The sequence below is a fragment of the Pogona vitticeps genome, chromosome 1, assembly GCF_051106095.1.
Source record: "Pogona vitticeps strain Pit_001003342236 chromosome 1, PviZW2.1, whole genome shotgun sequence".
NCBI classification, from domain to species: Eukaryota; Metazoa; Chordata; class Lepidosauria; order Squamata; family Agamidae; genus Pogona; species Pogona vitticeps.
In genome coordinates, this window is record NC_135783.1 from 64,705,892 (window position 1) to 64,731,110 (window position 25,219).

Below are 25,219 nucleotides of genomic sequence, written 5' to 3' on the forward strand. Positions count from 1 at the left end.
CAGTTGTCTGATAACTCAGCTAAAATGTTTCTTCCTGCCTTATGAGATAGTGCCAAAAGTTGTGGTAACTCTTGCCAAGAGAAGTGAATAAGAACTGAATGATTTTTGTGCAGATTAAGCAAAACTGCAAACTAATACTTTCAACATGGATAAAATGTCAATAAATAATGGTGTTTGTTTAAAATAGTGGTAGCTCTTGCTTTATTCCATAGTTTTTTAATGATCAGAAGCGGTAGCTAGCATCCTTTTAACCAATCAGTTAGTCTTTCTGTGCTTCCTTGTGTGTGTGTCTCCCTTGCTTTTAAAGAATGGGATACAAGTGGTGTGCAAAGCAATTCTGAATAAATTAGAAGTACCTGGGCCATAACTACATGCCCAGTAAAAACTGGGTGAAATGCAAAGCAGGCAAAGATCTTTCTCTTCAGGCAGGCTTTCCCTTAATAACTGGTGTTCTGAGAGAGTTTTTTTTAATGGATTGTTGTGTTTTGTTGTTTTAAATGTGTTTTAGTATGGATTTAATTACAGTTTTAAAGAAATACTAGTTTATTTTTAAAATATTTGTATACCTGTTGTTTTTAACCTTTTAAAGATTGTCTTTTTAATTATGTAAGCTGGCTTGAGTTCTTTTTAAAGAGAAAGGCAGGATAAAAATATTTTAAATAAATAATAATAATCCCACTTTTTCCTCTGTGGGACCCAAGTGGCTAACAATGTGAATTTAAAAAACAGCCACACAGAATAAATTATGGTTTCAAAGCATGTTTAAATAATTGAACTGGTCTATTTATTTTCTTCTCATCCTTTTGTATCAATTTGAGAGATGTTGTTTATCATTCCCCAGTGCAGATGTGTATATTTCTTGGATGTAGTTTTCCTAATAGGCAAGCTTTCTGACACGTTTTCTTGATGCATGCTTTTTTTCCCAAGTGAAAATGGAGGGTTTGGACACATTTGCTGAAAAATGTATTTTGAGCTGCACAAGAAGAAGAAAAGAACCTGCCACTCACCATTTTTTTTTTTTTTTAATAATGGGAAAGTAAAAGATATAAGTTAACAGGCTTCTGCTGACAGGCTTTTAGACAGCACATCCAGATAACAATCATTTTATCATACCACTTATTGGACATGCCAGTTAAAGATGTGAAGGAAAGGTCTGGTTAGAGATCCTCAGCCCATTTTCCTTTAGACCTTTCTCACTGAAATTATGTCATCAGGTCAGTCCAGCTAAATAAGCTTGTAGCTTTTCCCTCTGCTTTACTATGCCAGTGGTTTAGTTTGGTTTAGTTTTGCTGTGTTTTCACTCAACGCATTACGTTTATGAGCACCAGTAAGGTGTGTGAATATGTTGTGGTCATGTGCCATCTAGTTGCCTGGAACTTACAGCAATCTCATGAAAGAGCAACTTCCAAAATGTCCTATCCTTAAAACTGTGCTCCGCTTTTTAAATTAGGGTCTGCTGCTTTCTTTAACAATTCAGTCCACCTCCTATTTGGTCTTTATGTTTTCTCACTGCCTTCAGCTTTTCCTAGCATTATTTTTTCCTAGTGAATCTTGTTTTCTCATGATGTTCACAAAGTACAACAGCCTAAGTTTCTTCATTTTTGTCTTCAAAGAGTTGAGGCTTGAATTGATCCAGGACCCACTTGTTTGTTTTCCTAGTTATCCAGATATCCATAAAGCTCACCTCCAAAACCATGTTTCAAAGGAAACAATTCTTTTCTTGTCAGCGTTTTTCATTGTCCAACTTTCACATCCATATAGTAATTGGAAATACAATAATGTGGATGATCTTGGTCTTGCTGTTCAATAACAGCCTAGAGTGGTTGTTTGACCAGATAGGCAGGGTATAAATAGAATAAATAAATAAATAAATAAATAAATAAATAAATAAATAAATAAATAAATAAATAAATAAATAAATAAATAAATAAATAAATAACATGTCTTTACATTTGACGATCTTATCTGATTCCTTTGTTGCAGTCTATACAACATGGGTTCTTCTTCTGAAATTATTTGGTGTGCTCAATTGCTGGTGTATGTTTGCAACATGATCCCTAGTGCCTCTTCCTTTTTGGAATCCAGTTTGAATGCTAGGCATTACTTACTCCATACAGAGTAAAAGCTCTTGTTGTGACACCTTGAGCATCACTTTGCTCATATGGGAAATTAGAGTTCATGGCAGCTATACCTCCAGGAAACAGCCAGTGACTTTTGTCTTCATAATGACCTGTGGGAAGTGAATAACTGCACACAGCTCTCTCCTTTTTTTTAAAATGATGTGGTAATTGCAGTGTTAACCTGGAGATGGGAGATCCAGACTCCACTGTGTCATGAAGGTCATTGAATGACCTTGGGTCAGTTTTTCTCTCTCAGCCTGATCTACTCACAGAGTTGTGGGAAGATAAAACTGGAGAGGTGAAGAGCTATGTGCACTGCTTCAGTGGAGGACAGGTGAGCTATAAATGTCACAATAAAAATGTAAGTACAAGCAATGTATTTAAACTGTTGCTTACTTAAAGTCAGGAATTTCCTCCACAAAACATTAGATTAGTTATGGTCACACATGATCTCTATGGACAAAGAATATGGGAAACAGATGCAGTCATTCAGTGCACATATCTGCTTAGTAACAATCTCCAGAGAGTGCTACTTCCATGTAGTTGTGTAGGATCGCAGCTTATTGTACCTGTTCTTCACCCTTCCGTCTCTTTTTAACAGATAATGAGATCTATAACAGACTGGCTTGTTGAGCTCATTAGTCTCAGAAGCTGGCTGCTGTGCTTTGAATTGCAGGCTCTACATTTTATCTAGCAATATATATTGCATTTCAGGGGCTGAGAACAACCACATTCATGTTCAGTAAGTTTAACGGATGAAATGAAAACATTTGTGTAAGAGGCAAGATGAAATTGAATAGCGTTACATGTGTTTCTTAATCTCTGACTGAAAACTGTATCAAGGCAATAACAGTTAGAAAAAGAAATTATGTGGTTTGTTTTTTCTGTACTCACAGGAAGAAGGTATTGTGAAAGAGATTGACATCAGTCACCATGTAAAGGAAGGTTTTGAAAAAGCAGACCCATCACAATTTGAGCTGCTGAAAGTATTAGGGCAAGGCTCATATGGAAAGGTAATATATTATTTATTCATTTGTCTGTTCTTTTGTTTTTTTCTGCCTTTCTGCCAAAAAAAGTACCATAAAAATTCAACAGAGCAATTACAATTAAAATGTAACATGTTACCCTGTTGTCCTGAAAATAAGACAGGGGCTTATATTAATTTTTGCTCCAAAACCACATAAGGGCTTATTTTCAGGGGATGCTTTATTGTTTTCATGTACAACAATCTACATTTATTCAAATACAGTCATGTCATCTTCTGGTTGCTGTACAGTGGTGGAGGGCGTGCTTTCACTTAACTGGGGCTTAATTTGGAGGTAGGGCTCATATTACGAGCATCCTGAAAAACCATACTAGGGCTTATTTTCAGGTTAGGTCTTATTTTGGGGAAAACAGGGTAGAAATATACAGGTATGTCTGAAAAAAGAAACAGAGTTGCCCAACCTGAGCTATTAGAATCTCTTTAGCAGCCACTCAAGTTAAATGAAAAAGCTCTGTCTTTTATGTGTAAGTTGTTGTGTAACAACAGTGTAACAGTCCTGTTCATGTGTTTATATGTAAACTGTTACAATGGAGTTTGAAATCGGCACTGAGTTCAAAAAGCAAGTTCATTGTTAGCATCAACCCTATGAACGAACCCTGTTCAAAAGAAGAAATAAGCGCAGAAGTTTGCCTGGATTGTGCTCCCTCTCCACCAAACATCCAGGATCCTTCCAAAGCAGGGAGAATAAGCCAACCCTGCACTGGAAGAAGCAGCCCACCCTTTGGTTATACACTCATTTCCCTCCCTTCTTCATGATACATTTAATTTAACAGGTCTAAATGCTACGTGTTTGTTACACTTTTACTATTAACAGAACATGGACATAACCCACTACTATATCACAACTAGAGTAAGCACATTGAATCCATGGGATTTACATAGATATTCACTCACCATATCCCCACTGATTCAATGAAGCTGCTCTACTTGTGACTTACTGCTAGATTTCAGCCACGGTGTCACAACCAACAGCCTCATACCTACAGTTCATTATATGCTGGGCAATGACATTGTATTTAGAAAGTAATGTTCTCTCTAAGGCCAAAACTACCATCTCCAGAAAAACCTGCTAGACTCCACAGTGATTCAGTAACACTGTGTGACATTGACCCACAATGTCAAGTCTTGATCAGTGGTTCAAAATGGCACCCAAACTGGGTCTTTTCTACTCTGGCTTTTACAGATACATCATAGTTCGGGCAGTATAGGACAACCACTTTTTTCCTACCACTTACCCATCCAACCCATTTGCCACCCCTCTTGGCCCACTGCCCATGCTTTTTCCTCAGCCACCTTTTATGTGCCCACTGTCACATCTTCCTTTTTTTTCCCTTTGCACATTCAGAGGACCAATTCCTTTCCTTTTCTACCTGTTTATACATATTTTGATGTTTATTTATTTACATTATTTTACTCCACCTTTCTCCTTTAAAAAGACCCAAGGTAGCTTATGTCACTAGAAACACAATATTAAAAGCTAAAAACAGTAAATCACAATGACTCTTTTAAAAAAGAAATCTCTATATTTAAAATCTCAAATGCTCATAAATACCTTTGGAAAAAAAAATTAAAAGGGTGGGTGTTAGTTGGTCACAGTGTTCATGTCTTGTGACAGGCCTTTGATACACCCATGGAGATGGTGTGCACATTCACTCCAGTGTCTCCAACCATCAAAATGTTGTGACCTGAGTGTGTGCTCATATATTGCAGTAGTGTAATAGTCTAGCTGACTGTTTAAAAGGGACCTTCGATCTTCTGGAGAGGGTTTTGGAGGATCCAGTGGGTATTATAAAGGGAAATATAGTGAGAGAAAGATGGATTTCATAAACTGTCTTATACTTGTATAGTAACTTGGAAAAAATGTAGAAATTAAATGGGTATTTGGGTCAAAAATCTGATGGTTATGTGTGTGAAGTGTGCAAATGCATCTGATATTTTTCCCTAGTGTTTCTTTCAAACCCAGTCGCTTCTTTGAAGATAAGTAACAAATTTGCTGTTCTTTAGTTTAGTCACATCAGTTTTCTCTATGATCTCCAACATGACATCTAGCATTCCAGCCACGTGCCAGCTCTAAAACATCAGATGCTTGTTTGTAATGTTCTTGCATTTTAGATCATGGAGTTACAAGAAATTCTGTTGCAGATGGTGATTCTCTTTATGAATAATAAAGCAACTGTGTTGTTTTGCAATAGAGAAAATGCTCATTTGTTATATTTTTTTGTGGGTTTGATAACTATTTTCATGTCCTTTTAAACAGCACATAGTGTTCTCTATGACTGATATGTGTTGAGAGGAATACAACTAGATGCAGTATTATAGGAAACAACCAACAGAAGACTAGTAACTTAAGTTTATAACTTTGATTTTCATAGCCATGGACTGTCAAGGTTAAAACAAAATGAAATCAAAATATGAGACTAACATTGTACCTCTCTATATGTCTGCTGAATTTCATACTCACAAAAAATTATTATTTCAATCCAGAAACAGTTATCTTTTCTATTAACCAGGAAATTAATATCAAGGCTTTTGTGGTTGATTGTATAGGCTGAATTCAAATACAGCCAGTTTAACTGCATATTGAAAACTGGGCAAATTTTGAAGAGATTAATTTTTAAAGGGTATAAGCACTGTCTAGCTCAATGCTTCCCAACATTCCCCTGGTGTTCTTGGACTACAGCGCCCAGAAATTCTGGCCAGCACAGTTAGTGGTGAAGCCTTCTGGGAGTTTTAGTCCAAGAACATCTGGAAACCCAAGATTGGGAACTACTGGTCTAGCTAAACTCAAGCACTTTTGATGGAGGTGAGCCCTATTGAATTTGCCCAGACAGGGGCTTCTTACTGTTCTGAAAAAAAAAAAAATACCAGTGACCTTGTGGTGCTTGCTGTCAAGCAGTGCAAACTTCTGTGAACAGAGATAGAACTTAAGAAGCACAATTTTGTACAGTGACTAGAAGAGAAAGTATAATAGCAGTAAAATGTTTGATTGTCGTCAAATTCTAGTATAATAATATTACAGCAAACATAGGATGGTTTCAGAAACTGAACATTATTAGGTATTGCCTTTGCTAGCCATGGTAGACATGCAAGAAGCTCTACCTAACAATTTACATTTCAAAATCCTGTTAAAAATTCCTTTCTAAGATCATATGATCAATTTGAATGCAACATCAATCTATCTAGATTGCTACTTCCTGATGTATCTCATCAGTTTCAGAGGCATGAGAGCTTTTAGGTGGGGATCTCATTTTCCGTTAGTGGGTGGGGGCTTTTTCCCAGAAAGATAGCAGGGGACTTTGAGTAAGTTCATGAACGTTATCATTTTAGCTGTTTACTGAATGAGTATGTTCACATAACAACCTATACCAGGACTCCGTGGAACACCTGTGCTAACTATGGACAAACAATGTAATAGTTCCTTCTGGCTCATCACTCTTGTTTACAGTTTGAGCAGATAAACAAAACACTTGAGTATTATTCCTGGCTTTATTTATGCTGTTTCTGGTTATCTATTGCTCCTGTTTTGTGTGGTTTGTTTTCTCTTCCAACAAGACAGAAACTGAATCTGAAACCAACTATAGCTTCCCTCTCTAGATCTGTTAGGAGAGAAACAACCTGAAGCAGCTGCTGTGCCCAGCTTCACAAGGCATGATAAACAAACCGTGGTGTAAAGTTCCAAGTAGATATGGTGGAACAGGAGGCACAAGCACCTTGCTAGTATAGGACAAGCCAGGTTTCCTGTGCATCCCTGGATCACTGTAATTTGACAGTACACACTGAATGTCTGAACTGGGCCTAAATGTTTGAAAATTGCAGTGGACTAACAAGGATCAAGAGGTGATATGGACAATTAGCTTTTGCTCTTCTTACTGTATTGAAGAAACTCTTTATATTGAAATATTAGGAGCAGATTTTGCATCTAGGCTCTCATCTGAAGCTCCCTGCCCTAGTATTTAGCACACATTAATCTGGATTATGTGATTTAATTCATAAAGGCTAAAGCATGGCAGAATGTGTCATTGGGAGAAAAACCTGGATTCCCTCTTCTCCCTTTCTAGCACTGAGATTTTTACTTCTGTCTCGTTCTGCATATGTGAATGTGCACACATTTCTTTACCCAGTTCTGAATTCAGACATAGATAAATTGATTAAAATATATCCTTTGGGATTGGAGTAGCTGTAAATTTTGAATGAATATTTCCCTCTCCTTTGCTTTCTACTGATGAGAAAATGCACAACCAACATGAATTTGACACAACTCCAGGAGGCAGCAGAAGATAGGAGGGCCTGGCATGCTCTGGTCCATGGGGTCACGAAGAGTCGGACACGACTAAACGATGACGATGAGGAAATGTGTTAAGGCAAATACATATTTTCTCATCTTAACCAAGCACGCAGACCTTTCGGAGCTACAGCAGACACGAAAACAAAACATGTTTGTCTCTCAGAGACCAATTGCAGAATGAAAGCAGGGTTAATTTGCCCAGTGTGGCCTGAGCTACAGTTGTGTGAGAATGTACAGACAGATAATTTGTCTTAAGGAAGCTGTGCTTCTAATGTCATTCTGACAGTGTAATCTGGTTTGGCCCTAAGATAATACTGGAGAATATGAAAAAATATATTTATCTGAACTTTGTTTGTTTGTTTAAAATATTTATATTTAATGAGGTGCCTGGCTGTGTCGCTCTCCATTAATTCAAATATACCTTACATGATTGCTCTTTGCTGCTTTTTTATGCAGGTGTTTTTAGTGAGGAAAATCAAGGGATCTGATGCTGGGCAGCTCTATGCAATGAAGGTACTCAAGAAAGCAACTCTGAAAGGTGAGAAGAAAAAAATGGACTCAGACCAAATGTACAATTCAGCCTGTTCTTATTAGTAACCCAAGGGCTTTTTTACATTTAATAGTGTTGCATATGTTCCTGGGGCATAAATCCATAAATTGTTCAATGCATTATATTCTAGTTTTAAATCCAAAACAGCCTAACCATATATTGCTTTCTACCTATTAGATGTCAGCAGGGGAGATGAGAAATCAAACATTTAGCCCAAATTATGAAATTCTCCTTTTCATCCCTTGCTGCAAATTTCATTTATAGTACAAATGCTGCCCCATTATGTTTTTGTTCACTGCCAGGGGAACAAACAGTACTTATTATTTCTATGTTATCTGGTAATTCTTGCTTATTGTTGGGGTGAAATGGATTTCTTCTCTCCCTGCCATCATGCACAGAGCAACTGATTATACCCTATAACCATGTTCATGTATTACCTATGTGAATCACTGTTGAAATGGACTTTGGGGCCATGCATTTAAGCTCCTTCAGACTGCTTTTTTTCAGCAGGGTGTCTTGTATACTCATGGAGGTTCCTTCTGTGAGTTATAGAAAGTTCAAAATTCCACGTTAGTCTCCACAAGCACAGGAACCCACTCCATTTCAGAAGCTGCAGTCACAATATTGGGATGTGTATGAGAGAGGAATGGTGCACCCCAATAGCAGGGCCTAAAGTGCTGCCATGACACTCTCTGTTAGGCATGGAACTTGCACATTTTTTTTCACTATAGCGACTAGAATTGACCAAGAATTCTGGTAGCTTTAGCCAAAAAGCCATCCTCACAGGAGTTTCAGTGTACACACATTGCCTTGGCAACTTTCTTTCTGCAGTACTGGATGTTCAGCTTGGAGAAGGACACAGGTGCAACTTTCTAAGTTCCATGGGAATTGCAAGGCATTGGGAGACTGGTAGTTTCTTTAAAAGCAATCTCTGCCAACCCTAATAAGCAGAGAGACTACCTACCTGTGCTCTAATGCCTTGCAATGTCCGTCTGAAGCTTCCAGAATTCTAGCTGGGAGAATTCCTAGTAAAATTTTGTAGCTTTAGAGAAAAAAAATTCTAAAGTCCCATGCCTGTTTCTGTGCCAGATATGCTACAAATACATGAATAGGAAAATGTTTAACTGCTTTAATCTTAAATAAGGCCCATTGACGATCCAGCCTATCATTGCCAACTCTGGCAGTAGTTTTTGGGATTTCAGGTAGAATTCTTTCCCACTCCTGCCTCAAGATCTATGGTATTTCTTGGTGGTCTTCTGTCCACATACTAATAGAGCCTGACCCCTACTTAGGTTCTGAAATGAAATAATACTTGAAACATTCAGGAAGGCACAGAAACATGGCCTTTTTTGCAGAAAGAAGGTACTAGCAGCAAAATGGCAGCATTGTTTGAGTAAAGATGAACCTCATTGTGTGCTCATGGAAAGGAGAAGTATATCCAGTGTGAGAAATGGTTACATTAAGCTGACATTAAATAAATCTCTAAGACAGACTTCTTGCCTTGCTACTTGCTTGTTTCTAGTATTCTAGTGATCCCATAAAGTCATGACCCAGCCTTGTTTTTGAACTCCATTTTTGAGACACCTGTATCTTATGTAAGAGATTTATGTATAAACAGTCATAGTTCAGATTTGGCTGAAATGACCACTCAGCCTTTCTACTACTATTGTTCCTCCCAGCACAAAATCATTGTCCCCCTGTCTTCATGTTCTTCCACATTGTTTTATTCTGATCTTGGTTTTAATGCATGCCGTTGACTTCAGTAATCCAAACTGGTTTTATTGTGCTCTGCATAGTTTTAAGTGGTTTATGGATTTTTTAAAAAAATAGTTCACTTGGAAATCATTAAACAAATAAAATAGGGTAAAAATTTACAAATAAAAAGACACTTTTCAGCCATTCTTAGGACAACTCAGAAAGGTGTTCACCTGAGATGAGATCTTGCAGTCAAGGGAACATTCCTGTTTCCCCTTCCCCAATCTTTTTGTTGTCATGAAGTTTCATAGTTGCACAATTCCCACTGAATAGCATGAAACTTGCTTCTGGGTAGACATGCACAGATCTGCCATTTGGTACTTGTAAAAAGTATTGCATTCTGATCTGTCTTTGTTCTTTTTCACTTAATCCGAGATAATAAAGGACTACAAAACAACCCATGTGGGTTCCCTTTTCATTACACCTTGAGATGTGTCTTGGTAGAAAATGATTTCTTCCTAATCCAGTTATTTAAACAGTGCTACACTTTTAGCAAAATGCTTGATAATTGTGTCCTCTATCTTGCCTCCCTGTGTAATTGTATGCAGAAGGTAACCTTTGTGCATTTGTGTGTTAAACGTGCACACAAAGAATTAGGAAAAATCATTTCTACTTGCTGAACATGGCAGTCTTTAGGGTGTATCTGATTGCAGGCCTGCTGCAAAAAGGGAAGGAAAATTTCTTTTCTTTGACAGAACGATGGCGCATCTAATGACTCTTTCACCATTGTTGCCTTCAGTGCCTGAAGATACGGTTGCATTATATATTAATAATGGCCAAGGAGCATAGCCAAAGAAACCCACATACTGGCTCTTATGCAAGGGTGGGAAATTGAGCAGTCAAGCAAGAATAGAGTGGTGCTCTGTGTGCAGTAGATATGGTAACTCAGTTTGAGTAACAAAGATAATATTGTTTGCTCTTGCAGCAAATAAAATGGTGTTCTGTTTCCCATTTGATTCTAGTTAATAGCTGGAGTTCAGAGAGAGGTCGTTGAGTCAGTTCACTTGTTTTATCCTTTTTTACTGCAGACCATGTGAACTAAGAAATAATCTTCTGATTGCAAAATATGCATGTATCATTTCCCCACTGCTATAATAATGCTTATTTATCGTAGTACTGGTGAGATTAATTTAATATGCGACTGTACAGTACAGCGTGTCAGCTAGATGCATAAATGTAAATAAATTACTGTTTCAACAGTAGAAGCCAAATCTTTGATTAAGAAGGCTGTGATTGTGAGGTCCAAATGCTATGGACACCAAGCTGAGCTTGTTTTAAGTTACTTTATGTGGTGCTGATTCTCAGAAGGGAAACCATTACTATGCAATGGTTCAGGATGCTGTTACTGTGAATTCAAATGTCATCCTAGGATGTAGGAACTTCAGCTTAAAGTCACCACCAAGCCATTCAATTTACTCACTCTTTCATGTTGAACTACTGAATCCAACCTTGGTTAGTACATAAGAAATTACTGACATTTTTACCAGCTTATTGTGAGGACCAAGTTTAGGACACCATTGGTCATAGCACTGCTACTTTTGTTTTCCTTTTTGAGCTGAGTCTCTTGTTCAAGGATGGTATTTGGAAAAAAGCTATTGTTTAGCGGTGGGAGTATTGGTGGTCGGAGCACTAAATCCAGGTGAATTCAAGGAAAGCCAGGCAGTTGAAAGGACCACTTGGATAGGTCTTGATATTCTAGCTATACATTAGAGATAGTTTTTCATTAGAAGAGAAAAATCCTTAACTGCTGAAAGCCTCTGATTGTCACAATAGATTTTCACACTTCCCATAGTTTGCAAATTAGCTCACTTTGATTGGTGACTATACTTCTAGATGTAAGCACAAGCTTTGTTTGAGAGCATGGTTGCTCAGTGATAAAGCTCGGCCAGAATCACATATTTGAAACACTACTGAGATTTTACCTAGAATAATAGGCCAACTGAATCTGACCCAAGGGTAGCAGATAAAGAGATGGATGAATCTTAGTGTGTCCTCCAGTATTTGATTTTTTAAAAAAACCTCTACTTCTTTCTGTCTTGTTTAGGAATTCTTAAGCAAGACAGGAAGAAGTAGAGGTTTTAAAAAATCAAATACTGGATAACACAGTAAGATTCATCCATCTCCAAGGGTGGCAGATAAGTTAGTTAATTAATTGTGCTAGGATCCTGTTAAGAAAACAAGCAAAAATGATCAACCCATGTGCACCAGCCAATTTTCCAGCTGGATAAATTCTTCCCAGGGGAAGACTATGTTAAGAATCAGGGCCTTACTAGAAAGAAAGAAGTAATAGCACTGATTTGTCACCAGAAACATGGCTGGTTGCGTAGAGGTTCAACCCAAACATTTAAGATTCAGACACACAAGCTATACTTAACCAAGTATCTTCCACCAACTTGTTTCTAAATTGTTTGTTTACTTTTACTAAGGCAGGGTACATGGATAAGTAAACAAACAGCAAATCCTGTTTACAAATGCCACTTAACAAAAGCTGGGTAAAGGAAAAACAATTAGCTGAAGACATGGTAAAAAGACCAGAATGAGAGGACAAATATGACACACACACACTTTCCTGTCTCTTATATTCTATGCAGTTGTTGACAACAAGCTAGGTAGCCATGGGGTCCAGTTTATTAAGCAGACAGTTCAGGCAGCAATAATTTTACATGATTATGTTAAGCCAAGTAAAGTAATGCTTTAAACTACATTTGCATTCTGGAACCATAATCAAAGCGTATTTTTTCTCTAATATTTATGACATACTCAGGGACACTGCTTCTTCTTCTGATGTACCCACTACTGCCTCTGGGGTAGGACAGGATGTAGGCTGGGGGGAGATTCGAATGTCAAGTTGTGATTGGTTTCTGAAGAAGAATTATTAGTATTCCAGCAGATTAGTAGGCAGACATTCTCAGGACTGCATGACAATCAAAGCTGGAGGTTTATGTCAGCTGCTTTATGCATAAATTAAATTTATATTCCATCTTCCTTCCAGTGAACGTAAAGTACCATGTATAGCTTTCCTCCTTCCCATGTTGGTCCTCACAATAATCCTGTAAGAATGTTAATAATGTATTTGTATTAACCAAGGTTGGATTCAGTAGTTCAACCTGAAACAGTGAGTGATTGGCACATGAATTGAATGGCTTGGTGGGGACTTGAACTTGGAAGTTCCTATGTACTAAGATGACATTTGACTTTACAGCAACAACCAACAGCTATAGGAGAAAGAGGTTTTATTCCTCCTTACTGAGACATGTGTCAGAGTGGCATCAACCTTTCCATGTCCCCTTAAAAATATAGTACTTCAAATGAAGAGAGTGAGTCAGAAAACTGAAAAACAACAATCCATTTCTCCTACAAACTCCTGCTGAAGTGGAAGAAGTACTGTAATTCATTGCTGTTTGAGTGCAGAGATGTTAAATTTTCAGCTATCCCATTAATCAGGGTTTCTTTTCTTTTTTGCTACATCTGTGAGCGTCACTAGTAACATTGTCAGACAAAAGAAGGGGATCATATAGTCTTAATAATTCAGTCTTGTGACATAATTCAGCCAAAGTCACTGGCCCCCTCCCTCCCATTCTAACCATTTGACATGCAATACAAACTCACTGTATTACCAAACCAGTGTACCTGTGTAGTGATTGGGACCATGCTGATTGGAAGCTTGGGAAATATGGTCTGGAAAGTAACTTTCCCAAACCCTGAATCAGATAGTCAGACTGAGACTTGGGAGAGATGATTTTCAGTCCCTACTTAGCTGTGAAGCTGACAGGACAAGCCATTGTCTCTCTGTTGCTCTGGCCCAGCTCACATGTGTTTAAAGTAGAACTGACTCTCTGGATGCTGCACTGAGCTCTTTGGAGGAATGTAGGATAGGAATATAACTATTAAAACATTCAAGACTCTCCAGGTCACATTAAGTGATGTTTTTAGTGTCTGGCAAACCTAGAGATGTGTGTGTTGTTGTGGGAAAGCCAAGAGCACACTGGACTCCTCATGGGAGCATAAGTTATATGATCAACCTGTGGTTGCATATTCATTACACTTGAGCAAATTGAAACCCCTACTTGAATCTCTATCCAAGGTCAAAGGCTGCTAGAATGACAGAAATCCCTTCTTTCCCAGCTTTCTACTTGCAATGCTCAATATACAGTGGACCCTCTACTTAAGGAATTAATCCGTATTGAAATGGTGGCTGCAAGTTGAAAAGTCTGTAAGTCGAATCTCCATTGACCTACAATGCACTGAAAACCGATTAATCCCATAACCAATGGTTTTTATTCTATTTTTATTCCATTTTGGTTTTTTTCTGGTCTGTAAGTCGATTCTCTGGCTGCAAGTCGAATCTAAATTTTGCAGCCAGAGAAGTCTGTAACTCGAAAAGTCTGTAAGTCGAGCCGTCTGTAAGTCGAGGGTCCACTGTATTAGCATATATTTAAGAGGATAACAAGTGTGTGTTAGGTGATTGTGAGAATATACACATCCTAATTTGTACTATTTTTTGATGACTATGAAGAGCCTCACCTAGTGATCAAATTAACTCTCTGTGGCAAATCTTGGGTGTTTTGATACCGTAAATGTTCTAAATACTTGAACTTTAGATGTTCTAAAATTGTTATTTCAACTTGTGCGATTTTGGAGATTGTCATGCTCCTCAAACAATGTTGACTGTCTAAGTAGCGCTGACTATTTTTTTCCAGTAAAGCATGGCAAGCAATGATGTCATCAAGGCTACAGAATAATCTCTCTTGTGAGCCTACTGCTCTTCTGTTCTCATTGCTTTTCTGCTGAACACCCCAATTATCAGCTCAAGATTGTTTTCCAGGGAATAACAATCTTAATCAGAAACCATCAAAATTCCTGTCATGCAGTACTGTCTCATTTTTCAGCACAAAAGGCCAATAGTTATGACAGTTAAATTACCAGTTTTAGTAAACGTTTGGAATCATCCACTGCTAGCAGCACTAAGCAGATCAGTAAACCAGTCCATACTTAAGCATTATTACAATGTCAAAAGTTGAATGGAAATGCCCAGGTCCGTGGTGTGGTAAAATCAAGAGCACTTGGCATGGGTACTGTGGTCTTCTGTAATCACCAGACATTTAATTCTTGAGTATTTTTCTGCCTTCCTTATTTCCTGTTCCTTCTACTGTATTAAAGAGGATTATGCTCTTCAGTCTTTGGGAACACTACTTCAAAGTGACCTGGTTGGAGAACAGATTGACTCATCAGCTGTTTTTCTATATAAAAATATACCAATTGCTGTAATTTATGTATTAATAAAGGCTGGATCCAGATTTAAGCACATACTACTGAGGTGCTGAAAGACATGTTTCCTCTCAGCAGCCCCCCCCCCAAACCAAGAATGTGCTACACAGAGGATTGAGGGAGTCTTCCTTCATTGAGAGGTATTTCTTTGAAAGCCCCCTTTCTTGCCTCCATATTTTTAAGCAGCCCCAACTCATCCTCCGACTGTGGGGTGGAGCTTCCGATGTCTTGGTGTGTGTGTGTGTGTGTGTGTCCCTCAACTCTTTCCTGTGAGGGCATTGAGTCATTTGGAGTGGTCAGCTTTTCCATCCCATCTTGTCTAGGAGGTTCACCATTGAAAGATCCCTCCAGCAGGGATCACAACAGCATCAGGATTACCTAATTTTAAAATTACATTTATTAGTTCCAGTAGTTTATAAAAACTGGCATGCTCTTAATCGTCACTAATTTGTGGATTAGCTGCTTGTGCCATCTCAGAAATTTTCTTATTTCAAAATTGCATGTTTTATCATGAAATAATGAGGGCCTGTCAACAGCATTTAAATGGTGAGAGTTCTTTGAAATAACAAAAAGATAGTAACATGCATCATGGAATCTTAAAGGATTACACTTTTTAAATCCAAGTGGGCTACAAAAGACTCAAAATTCAGTAAACTAAGAGCTGTTCAAAATGTTGAAAGTAACCAAAGACAGTTGACTTGGGGAATGATGAATCATGTGACACTGTGGAAAAGTAGAGGTGTGACATGCGGTGTGGAAAAGTAGAGGGGGGACCACTCAGACTGTAAAGTATTCTGCTGCATCCCACAAATAATTAATTCTAGAACTGTTCCAATTGTTCAAGTGGCTCAGGTCAAGCCATGTTTTGAAGATACTCTGTTGTGGAATACTAGCAAAATGCATGTCACTATGCTAGGTAGACTGGGACTGCAAGGAAGGCTGGTGTACTGCCAGGACGTGTGTGCGTGTGTGCGTGCATGCATGTGCACAAGGCATGGTGGCATCCCTGTCAGTGTGGGCCAAGCTGCTTATCAGTAAAGGCTGGGAAAATATTTGGCTGTCACTGAAGCAGTTCAGCCCCATGACACTGTTTGCTTTTTTTTTTCCTCATGAGAATAAATTGCTGTCATTTCTTGATATGAAAGCAAAGGGGTTTATTTTTCCCTCTGGAGTGGAGGCTAAACATACTCCCTGTTCTTGGTGACCCCACCATCCTAGTAACTACATCCCTCACTGAGTTCCCTTTATCCCTGCTACTGCCACAGCTTCTGTTGGTCTTTCCTCCTTGTTCTTATGACTGCTGTCACTTGCTGGGCCAGCAGAGGTGCAGCATGCAAGCAGACATTGGCATCTATTGTTCCTTGTTTCCATTGTCATTCTGTGTCTAGAACAGATTGGGAGGCGAGCAAGCAAGCAAGTTGTAGTGCTGAAGAGAAGAGACAAGTTTGGTCCTGCCTTTCTGAGGAGTGGTCCCTTGGCAGGTGCCTGACCTTAGATATACTCTTGGATATTCTTGTCCTGGACCACATCCAGCCTGAAATGGGAGGTTCACTTTGAGGGTTACAGGCAAATGGGTTAGAGAAGAAACATAGGGCACTGTCCATCTGGCATAGCCACAAAGCAAGCTTCTTGGCACATTGATTAAAATGCAGTTCTGCAGTTAAGCCTTTGCTCATGACCTGAGTTCAATCCCAACAGACTCAGGTAGACAGCTCAAGGCTGAGTCAGCCTTCCATCCATGCAAGGTCAATAAAATGACCACCAAGCTTGCTGGGGAGCAAGTTGTTGTTTGCATAATTTTAAAAAGCCAGAGAGCACTATGGGGCAGTACATAAGTCAAAACAACAGCATCAATTTTGGATGGATCTCCAGGGTTTAGAGCAAAGGTCTTTTCAATCATTTGCTCCTTCATCTTTTGAGCTGGACATGCCAGAAATTTAACATAGGGTCTTCAGCTTGCAAAACGTGCACTCTGCCATGTTGGTACAGAGCCTTCCTGGACTTCTCCTTCCTTTTTTCTATTTCATTTCTAAGAGAGACATCCTCATACTAGCAGAACAAATGTAATGGCATTATGTAAGAGTAGAATCACTAAGGTTGAGAACAAAGGAAAACCCTTTGAATACCATTGCTAAGGTTATCTGTGGGAGTTTGATTCTATTACATAAGAACACAGTTTGTTTTTCTCTGAGCCCTTGGAAGAGATGGTATGTACGGATCTGAATTCCTATAAATGACAGCCCTGAAATGTGTGAGTAGTTAACGGTTCCTCTTCATCTGCCTAATACGTGAATTGTGCTGTCGTGCCTCAATATTGTCACTATCAGGACACAGAAGTCATCTTATCCCACATCAGATCATCTGTCTGTCTAGCTCCATATGGCCTATCTTGATAGACAGCTGCGTTCCAGGCTGTTGGAGAGAACCCTTTTCCAGATCTGCTTGGAGTTGCTAGCTCTCCTTGGACAATTACACATTTAGTATTGAACAAACTGTAGGCTAGATGGGCCGTGGAACTGTATTTTGAATCATGGCTTAACAACCTGCAGGCTGGAAATGTACACACTTGCTTAAAGAAATGGCACTGAGGAAAGTGTATTAATGTTAACCCATATTATGTGGGATAGCATTAATACGCTTCCATATTCATTATGTGATTTTAAAAAATCTGTCCAGCTCAAAGAATGTCCTTATTGTTCTTCTCTTGGATGGGAAGACAATTAATTACACATTTACTCCAGAATGGCCACTGCTGTTAACTTCAACCTCTGTCCTTTCTCTTTCAGTGTCATGACATTGGATAACAACTCTGGATTATCCTGCGGTTGGTTGTCCAGAGGTGGTCATACAATGCTCTTTCTGTCCACCACATCATACTCAGCAATATGGGTTATATGTAAACAAACTGATCTATTGTGCAGAGCCCAAGTGACATATAATCACTCCTAACTCATGATATAGGAGTAATTATTCACCCCCACTACTGAAAAATGTTTCAAAATAAATCGGGAAGTCTCTTCTCCATGCTGTAGAGAAAGTTTATAGCTTACACTTTTTAGAAATGTGGTTTACCATTGCCACCCCCTGTAAGTTTTCATGGCTAAACAGGAATTCTAACCCACATCTCAACCCTAGTCCAACCCACTGCCCACTACACCATTTGGGTACTTTTTCTGTCTTTCTCTGTCCCCGTATAAGTATATATCAGTACAGTAATTGACAAAATGCTGATGTCAGCCATTTGGAGCTGTTGCTTTCACAATTTTGTGTTAATTAATGGAATGTGGGGGGGGGGACAAAGAGTTGCAGCTGCAGCCCTATGCTATGTGCAGTTAATTTGGTGTAATCTCAATAAAATTTAGTAAGATATAAAACTCTGAATAAATTTGTGTAAGATTATATTAGAAGTCAAATATGTGCTGGAGCATTTTTTTAGCTGATACAAGGTGCTCCAAGCTCTATCAGCAAGTTTTCACATAGAGTGACCAAGGCATTTTTCTTTTCAAAATAGGAATTGGATCCTAATTTAAATAGATCTAGAACATCGACTTACCCCTAGAATTTTTGCCACTAGTTCACTTAAGCAACTCGCCCAGAAAATGTTATGTGGGTGATGATTAGGACTTGTCTTTTGGAGAAGGAAATGGCAACATACTATAATTTACAAACTTGTTTACGATAAGAGACCAGCAAAATGCATTTATAGTGATGTGGATGTTCTGTGTGCGTTGGGGAGGATACACTGTATTCATGTATGTGCAGTGGGTTAAAAGCGACACCTCCCTTTTTTAAAGGAAAGGTTGAACAAGCACTTAGTCCACTAGGTTTTAAAGACAAATACATTACTGGGCTCATGCAATATAATTTAATGTCAAGAACCTTGTGAATTACTCTAAAATGAAATACAGTTAGGTACTGCATCTGTACATCTTCTGTGTATCTTAAAATTAGTTTGAACTCAGTAGACATCACCTAATTACATTTCTTTCTTAGCCTCTGTTCATTTGATCCTAACTAATTATTTCTAATTTATATTGCATCTGCAAAAGAGCATGAGACTAGTCTCCTCTGCTCTGCACTCACACGGTTTCATTTACTGATTACTGTACTTTCATGTGGAAATTGCACCGTTTTATCAACATAGTACCCAGGAAATGGTACTCAGTGAATCAGGTAACACTGAAGCAGCATAAATTTTCAAATACACTTAGAACCAATTTGTGGCTGGGTGTTATTATATACTGGTATGCATTTCCCATTTCCCCAAGCAGTGAGACATTTGAGGGACCATGCAATAACTTCTAGTTTCCTTTGGAACACTGAAGATTTAAATGTTTCATCCTAACATTTGCTTTAATAAAAATGAGACAAGCAGGATGTAATGAAAGTGAACACAGTGCTCATGTTAAACTGCAGTCCTGTATCCACATACAGTACCTGAAAGTAAATCACATGGAACTCTGTGAGATTTACATCTGAGTAGATAATGTCTGGCCCTCTTCCAAAAGAGAACAAATCCCCAGCAAAAAGCTTGTACAGCTCTTCAAAAGCTCTAGTCTTTTGTTTCTTGCTGCGTCTCTTCAGACTGAGTATTGCTTTCTCCAAGCTTTGATGGATATCTGTCAAGAGACCACCCCGTCACTACTTGCTACTGTCACATACAGCACTGATGGTACCTGTCTGTCATGGGTTTGGAGGGAAAGTTCCATCCTATGGGGAGTGGAAGGCGGGACATCAGGGAGGAGGAGCTGTACTGTATATATATTTGGAGCTTGTGTGGAGAAGGGGGAGTTGAAGAGTTGGAGTCTGTGTGTCAGACTGGGTACAACTGTGTGTCAGTTAGTACAGACCTGATAGGTTCAGGTCTCTATCTAGGTAGCCAGAACTGATAGGTTCAGGGTCTGTGCGTTACCTTAAAGTGTTCAGTGGGAACCAATCTGTTGTGGGTATATGATTGGGACTATGCCACGTTACAGTACCTTATTTACCTGATCTTTTTATTTTCCCTGTTTGTTATTTCAATAAACCTTGTTCTTTTGTTTCTTAAAATCCATTCCTGGTCTGTGTGACTTCTTATAGGGAATGGTTGGTGGCAGCATAACTAAAGGGTGGTATACTCCAGTAGGTCTGGGGTTGTCACAGCTACCAATACCAATCAGTTGCTGTTGCTTCTGATGTTGTTGTTATATGCTGTGAAGGCATCTCTGACTCATGGCAATCCTATGAATGAGCGATCTCCAAAATGTCCTGGTGTCAATTGCCTTGCTCAGTCCTTTTCTCTGTGTTAATGTCAGTCAGTTACCCTAGAGGATTAGCAAATCATCCACATTTCAGAGGGATGATCATCCAGTGGGTTTATCATGTATATGTGAAGGAAATTCTTTCTTCTTCCATTTCCACTGCTCTGTTTACAGTGGGGTCTTGACTTAAGAACATTTTGACTTAAGAACCGCTCTCATAGGAAAATATTGACTTGACTTAAGTACTTAGATTTGAGTTAAGAACTGAAAAAAACCCACGTGGGAGGCAGGGAAAGTGCAAAATTTGAACTTTCAGTTAACTGTTGGCCAGTGAAAAGGGTGCATGTCTGCTTCCTCACTCCTCCCAGCGTTTAGAGAGTGGATTGGGAGACAGTCTTCGGACTGCCTGGTACTTGTACTGCCTGGACTGTATTTTCCCTGCCTTCCCTGAACCTTTCTTGACCTAAGGAAAAAAAGAAACAAAATATCCCCCTCTAGTGGTCGAAGGCAGAATAGCAGCTTCCCATTAGTTTCTATGGACGGAAAATAGCAGATACGCATCAAATGGTTTTCAATGCATTCCTATGGGAAATGCAGATTTGACTTGAGAACTTTTTGACTTGAGAACCGCCTTCCAATACGGATTAAGTTCTCAAGTCAAGACCCCACTGTATTAAGTGTGGTATAAATGCACAGAAAGGCAAACTGACATGCAAATAATGGCTCGGCTCCTACAGGAGAGGACAAGGAGCATGAAGACAATTTTATTTACTATTTTCAGTGGAGCAGACCCCACTGTTCAGTTTTTGAAGTGACTTGTCTCTCCAGCATTGAGAACTGCAGTAAAAAAAAACAGCGAAGTTCCACATACATACAGCTCTTTGATACTTTGCCATCTCATTTCAATAAGGAATACCAATGACCATACAAAATAAAACAAGTTATTCAGGATTATGCACCAGTACAGAGGCAGATAGGGATGTGGTGGCGCTGCGGGCTAAACTGCAGAAGCCTGTGCTGCAGGGTCATAAGACCAAGCAGTCGTAAGATCAAATCCATGCGACGGAGTGAGCTCCCGTCGCTTGTCCCAGCTCCCGCCAACCTAGTGGTTCGAAAGCATGCAAATGCAAGTAGATAAATAGGGACCACCTAGGTGGGAAGGTAACAGCATTCCGTGTCTAAGTTGCACTGGCCATGTGACCATGGAAGATTGTCTTCAGACAAACGCTGGCTCTATGGCTTGGAAACGGGGATGAGCACCGCCCCCTAGAGTCGAACACGACTGGACAAAAATTGTCAAGGGAAACCTTTACCTTTACTTTTACAGAGGCAGATGTAACAATGCAGTACAGATATCTTTAATTTTCGGTTTTCCTGATGCTTATGTGTTTTTTCTTTATAGTTCGAGACCGTGTTCGATCAAAAATGGAAAGAGATATATTGGCAGAAGTGAATCACCCTTTCATTGTAAAACTCCATTATGGTAAGACCCTGGATGTTGCACATTCATTAGATATATATAGTTTTAGACCACCTCTTCAAATATAAATAGTGGGTGATATCGAGTAATATAAAGTTATCTCTTTGGTCCTTTGGAAGCTTTTGGAGATGGTGGAGTGGGAGGGAGTATCTAATGTCCCCAAACCACCACAACGAGTCTAACAGTGGCCACTGGGGCTGGCAGTGGCAATTTTCTTACATTTAAGACTCCCCCCCCCCAGCTCCCCGATGTCCATAAAGTCTTCCCCAGGATAAGCAAAACATCCTAAGGGAACCTAGGAACATGGGAGGGTTTGGATAGGAAATCTTTAAATACCAAAATGCTACCACAAATGATGATATCATCAGATTTATACAGCCTCCAAATCTGGAGGCATTCATGAGAAAATTGGAAAATTATCTGTCAGATCTGCTTTGATTTGGATTCCTGCATTGAGCAGGGGGTTGGACTCAATGGCCTTATTAGACTCTTTCCAAATCAATTATGTTATGATTCTGTATAACATAACGTTATGTTACTGGACTTCAATCAATGACTTCTAATTCTGTATTAGTGCTGCTACCCTTGGATGGATTTATACCAGGATGGGAACTCTGTTTTACAGAATTTAGTAGTATTTTTATTTTTAATCCTCCATCATGATTGTTAGAGGTTAGAAAAACATTTCTTTACTACATCTCCAAAATTCCCTTAGCCACTATGGTTACTAGCCACACTTCCTGGGGGATTTTGCAAGTGTAGTACAAAAAGTCATTTCCAGCCACTGAACATTATGCAATTGGCTAAACTATAAGAAAGAATATTGCAGACATTAGTTGGTGCAAGTTACTGTCTTTAGCAGCAGCATTGGTTGGTTGATTAATAAATATAACACCGTATGTGTAGGCATCCTTCAGTCTCGAAAGACTATGGTAGCGTGCTCTGTATGGAGGACTTGGAACAGCGTCTAGTGTGGCTGAGGAGGCCAATTCGAGAGTTACAATCTCTTCCACACTGAAGACAAATCCAATCTGTCCCCTGTCCAGCTCCCTCGTTTTGCTTCCTTTGTGACTTCCTCTTTGCCTCGGCCTGCTGGACAAGGGTCTCTTCAAATTGGGAGAGGCCGTGATGTACCGCCTGCCTCCAGGCTGAACGATCAGATGTCAGAGTTTCCCATCTGTTGAGGTCTATTCCTAAGGCCTTCAGATCCCGCTTGCAGATATCCTTGTATCACAGCTGTGGTCTCCCTCTGGGGCGATTTCCCTGCACTAATTCTCCATATAGGAGATCCTTTGGAATCTGACCATCAGCCATTCTCACAACGTGCCCAAGCCAGCGTAGACGTCGCTGTTTCAGTAATGTATGCATGCTGAAAATTCCAGCTCGTTCTAGGACTACTCTATTTGGAACTCTGTCCTGCCAGGTGATACCAAAAATCCGTCGGAGGCAACGCATATGGAAGGTGTTCAGCTTCCTCTCCTGCCGGGCACAAAGTGTCCAGGATTCACTGCAGTACAGGACTATGCTCAGGACACAGGCTCTATAGACCTGGATCTTGGTATGTGTTGTCAGTTTCTTGTTGAGCCATACTCTCTTTGTGAGTCTAGAGAACATGGTAGCTGCTTTCCCAATGCGTTTATCCAGCTCGACATCTAGAGAGAGGGTGTCAGAGATGGTTGAGCCAAGGTACACAAAGTCATGAACAACCTCCAATTCTTGTGTGGAGATGGTAATAGAGGGAGGTGAGTCCACACCCTGGCCCATGACTTGTGTTTTCTTCAGGCTGATTGTTAGTCCAAAGTCTTGGCAGGCCTTGCTGAAACGATTCATGAGTTGTTGGAGGTCTTCAACAGAGTGGGCAACAATGGCTGCATCGTCTGCAAAGAGGAAGTCCCGCATGCATTTCAGTTGGACTTTGGTCTTCGCTCTCAATCTAGAGAGATTAAAGAGCTTTCCATCTGATCTAGTCCGGAGATAGACACCTTCTGTTACAGTTCCAAAGGCATGCTTCAGCATGACAGCAAAAAAGATCCCAAAAAGTGTTGGTGTGAGGACACAGCCCTGTTTCACTCCGCTTCGGATGTCAAAGGGATCTGATGTTGAGCCGTCAAAAACTACAGTGCCTTTCATTCCATCGTGGAAGGACCTGATGATGTTAAGGAGACGAGGTGGACATCCAATCTTGGGAAGTATTTTGAAAAGGCCATCCCTGCTAACCAAGTCAAATGCTTTTGTAAGGTCTATGAAGGCCACTAAGAGTGGCTGTTGTTGTTCCCTGCATTTCTCCTGCAACTGTCGGAGGGAGAATAACATGTCAGTGGTGGATCTATTAGCTCGAAATCCACACTGTGATTCTGGATAGACTCTGTCTGCAAGCACCAGGAGCCTCTTCAGCACAACACGGGCAAGCAGCTTCCCTACAACGCTAAGAAGAGAGATACCACGGTAGTTATTGCAGTCACCCCTGTCACCTTTGTTCTTGTACAATGTGACAATGTTTGCATCCTTCATGTCCTGTGGTACTCCACCTTCCCTCCAGCAGAGACAAAAGATTTCATACAGTTCGGTGATGATGATCTCCTTACCGCATTTCAGCACTTCAACAGGGATGTTGTCCCTTCCAGGTGCCTTGCCAGAGGTGAGGGAATCCAGGGCCGCATTTATTTCTGCTAGGGTTGGTTCGCTGTCCAGCTCTTCCAAGACAGTCAGGCACTCAATGTTATTTAATGCTTCTTCGGTTCCTACATTCTTTCTGGAATATAGCTCGGAGTAGTGCTGCACCCAGCGTTCCATCTGCTGTGCTCGGTCCTGGATGAGCACACCTGTAGCAGACTTCAAGGGAGCAGATTTCTTCTGTAATGGACCTAAGGCCTGCTTGATACCATCATACATTCCTTTGATGTTACCTGTGTCCGCTGCTATCTGTATCTGAGAGCAGAGCTGAAGCCAATAGTCATTGGAGCATCTCCTGGCAGCCTGTTGGACTTGGCTATGAGCGGCTCGAAGAGCTTGCAGGTTGTACTCGCTAGGACAGGTTTTGTATGCTGTTAGAGCTCTTCTCTTATCCTCAATGGCTGGCATTAACTCCTCCGAATGGGCTTCGAACCAGTCAGCCATCTTTCTGGTCTTCTTGCCAAAGGTGGACAAGGCAGTGTTGTAGACAGTGTTCTTGAAGTGTTCCCATCGTTCAGGTGCATTTACATTAGCTGGACCTGGAAGGGTTTCCTCAAGTGCTTGGGCAAATTCCTTCACTTTTCTTTGATCGCGAGTCTTGTTGATGTCAATATGTGGTCTTCCTTCCTTTTTCGTGTGATACAATTTCTTTGTTCGCAGTTTTACTCTACTACACACCAGAGAGTGATCAGTATAGCAATCAGCACTCTGGTAGCTGCGTGTGATCGTAACACTAGGAAGGCTAGAACGTCTAGTGAGGATCAAATCGAGCTGATGCCAATGCTTGGATCTTGGATGTCTCC

At 39.9% G+C, this 25,219-nt stretch overlaps 1 protein-coding gene across 3 annotated transcripts in view; it reads left to right on the forward strand.

Annotated features, from left to right (window-relative positions):
• RPS6KA2 (ribosomal protein S6 kinase A2) overlaps positions 1-25,219 on the forward strand; it is a 279,999-nt gene that overhangs the window by 176,551 nt on the left and 78,229 nt on the right. For all 3 annotated transcript variants that reach the window (XM_072994259.2, XM_072994268.2, XM_020808570.3), the window contains 3 exons: positions 3,017-3,133; positions 7,907-7,988; positions 21,666-21,746. In XM_072994259.2, coding sequence (XP_072850360.2) covers positions 3,017-3,133; positions 7,907-7,988; positions 21,666-21,746 — 280 coding nt within the window. The remainder of the gene's footprint in view (positions 1-3,016; positions 3,134-7,906; positions 7,989-21,665; positions 21,747-25,219) is intronic.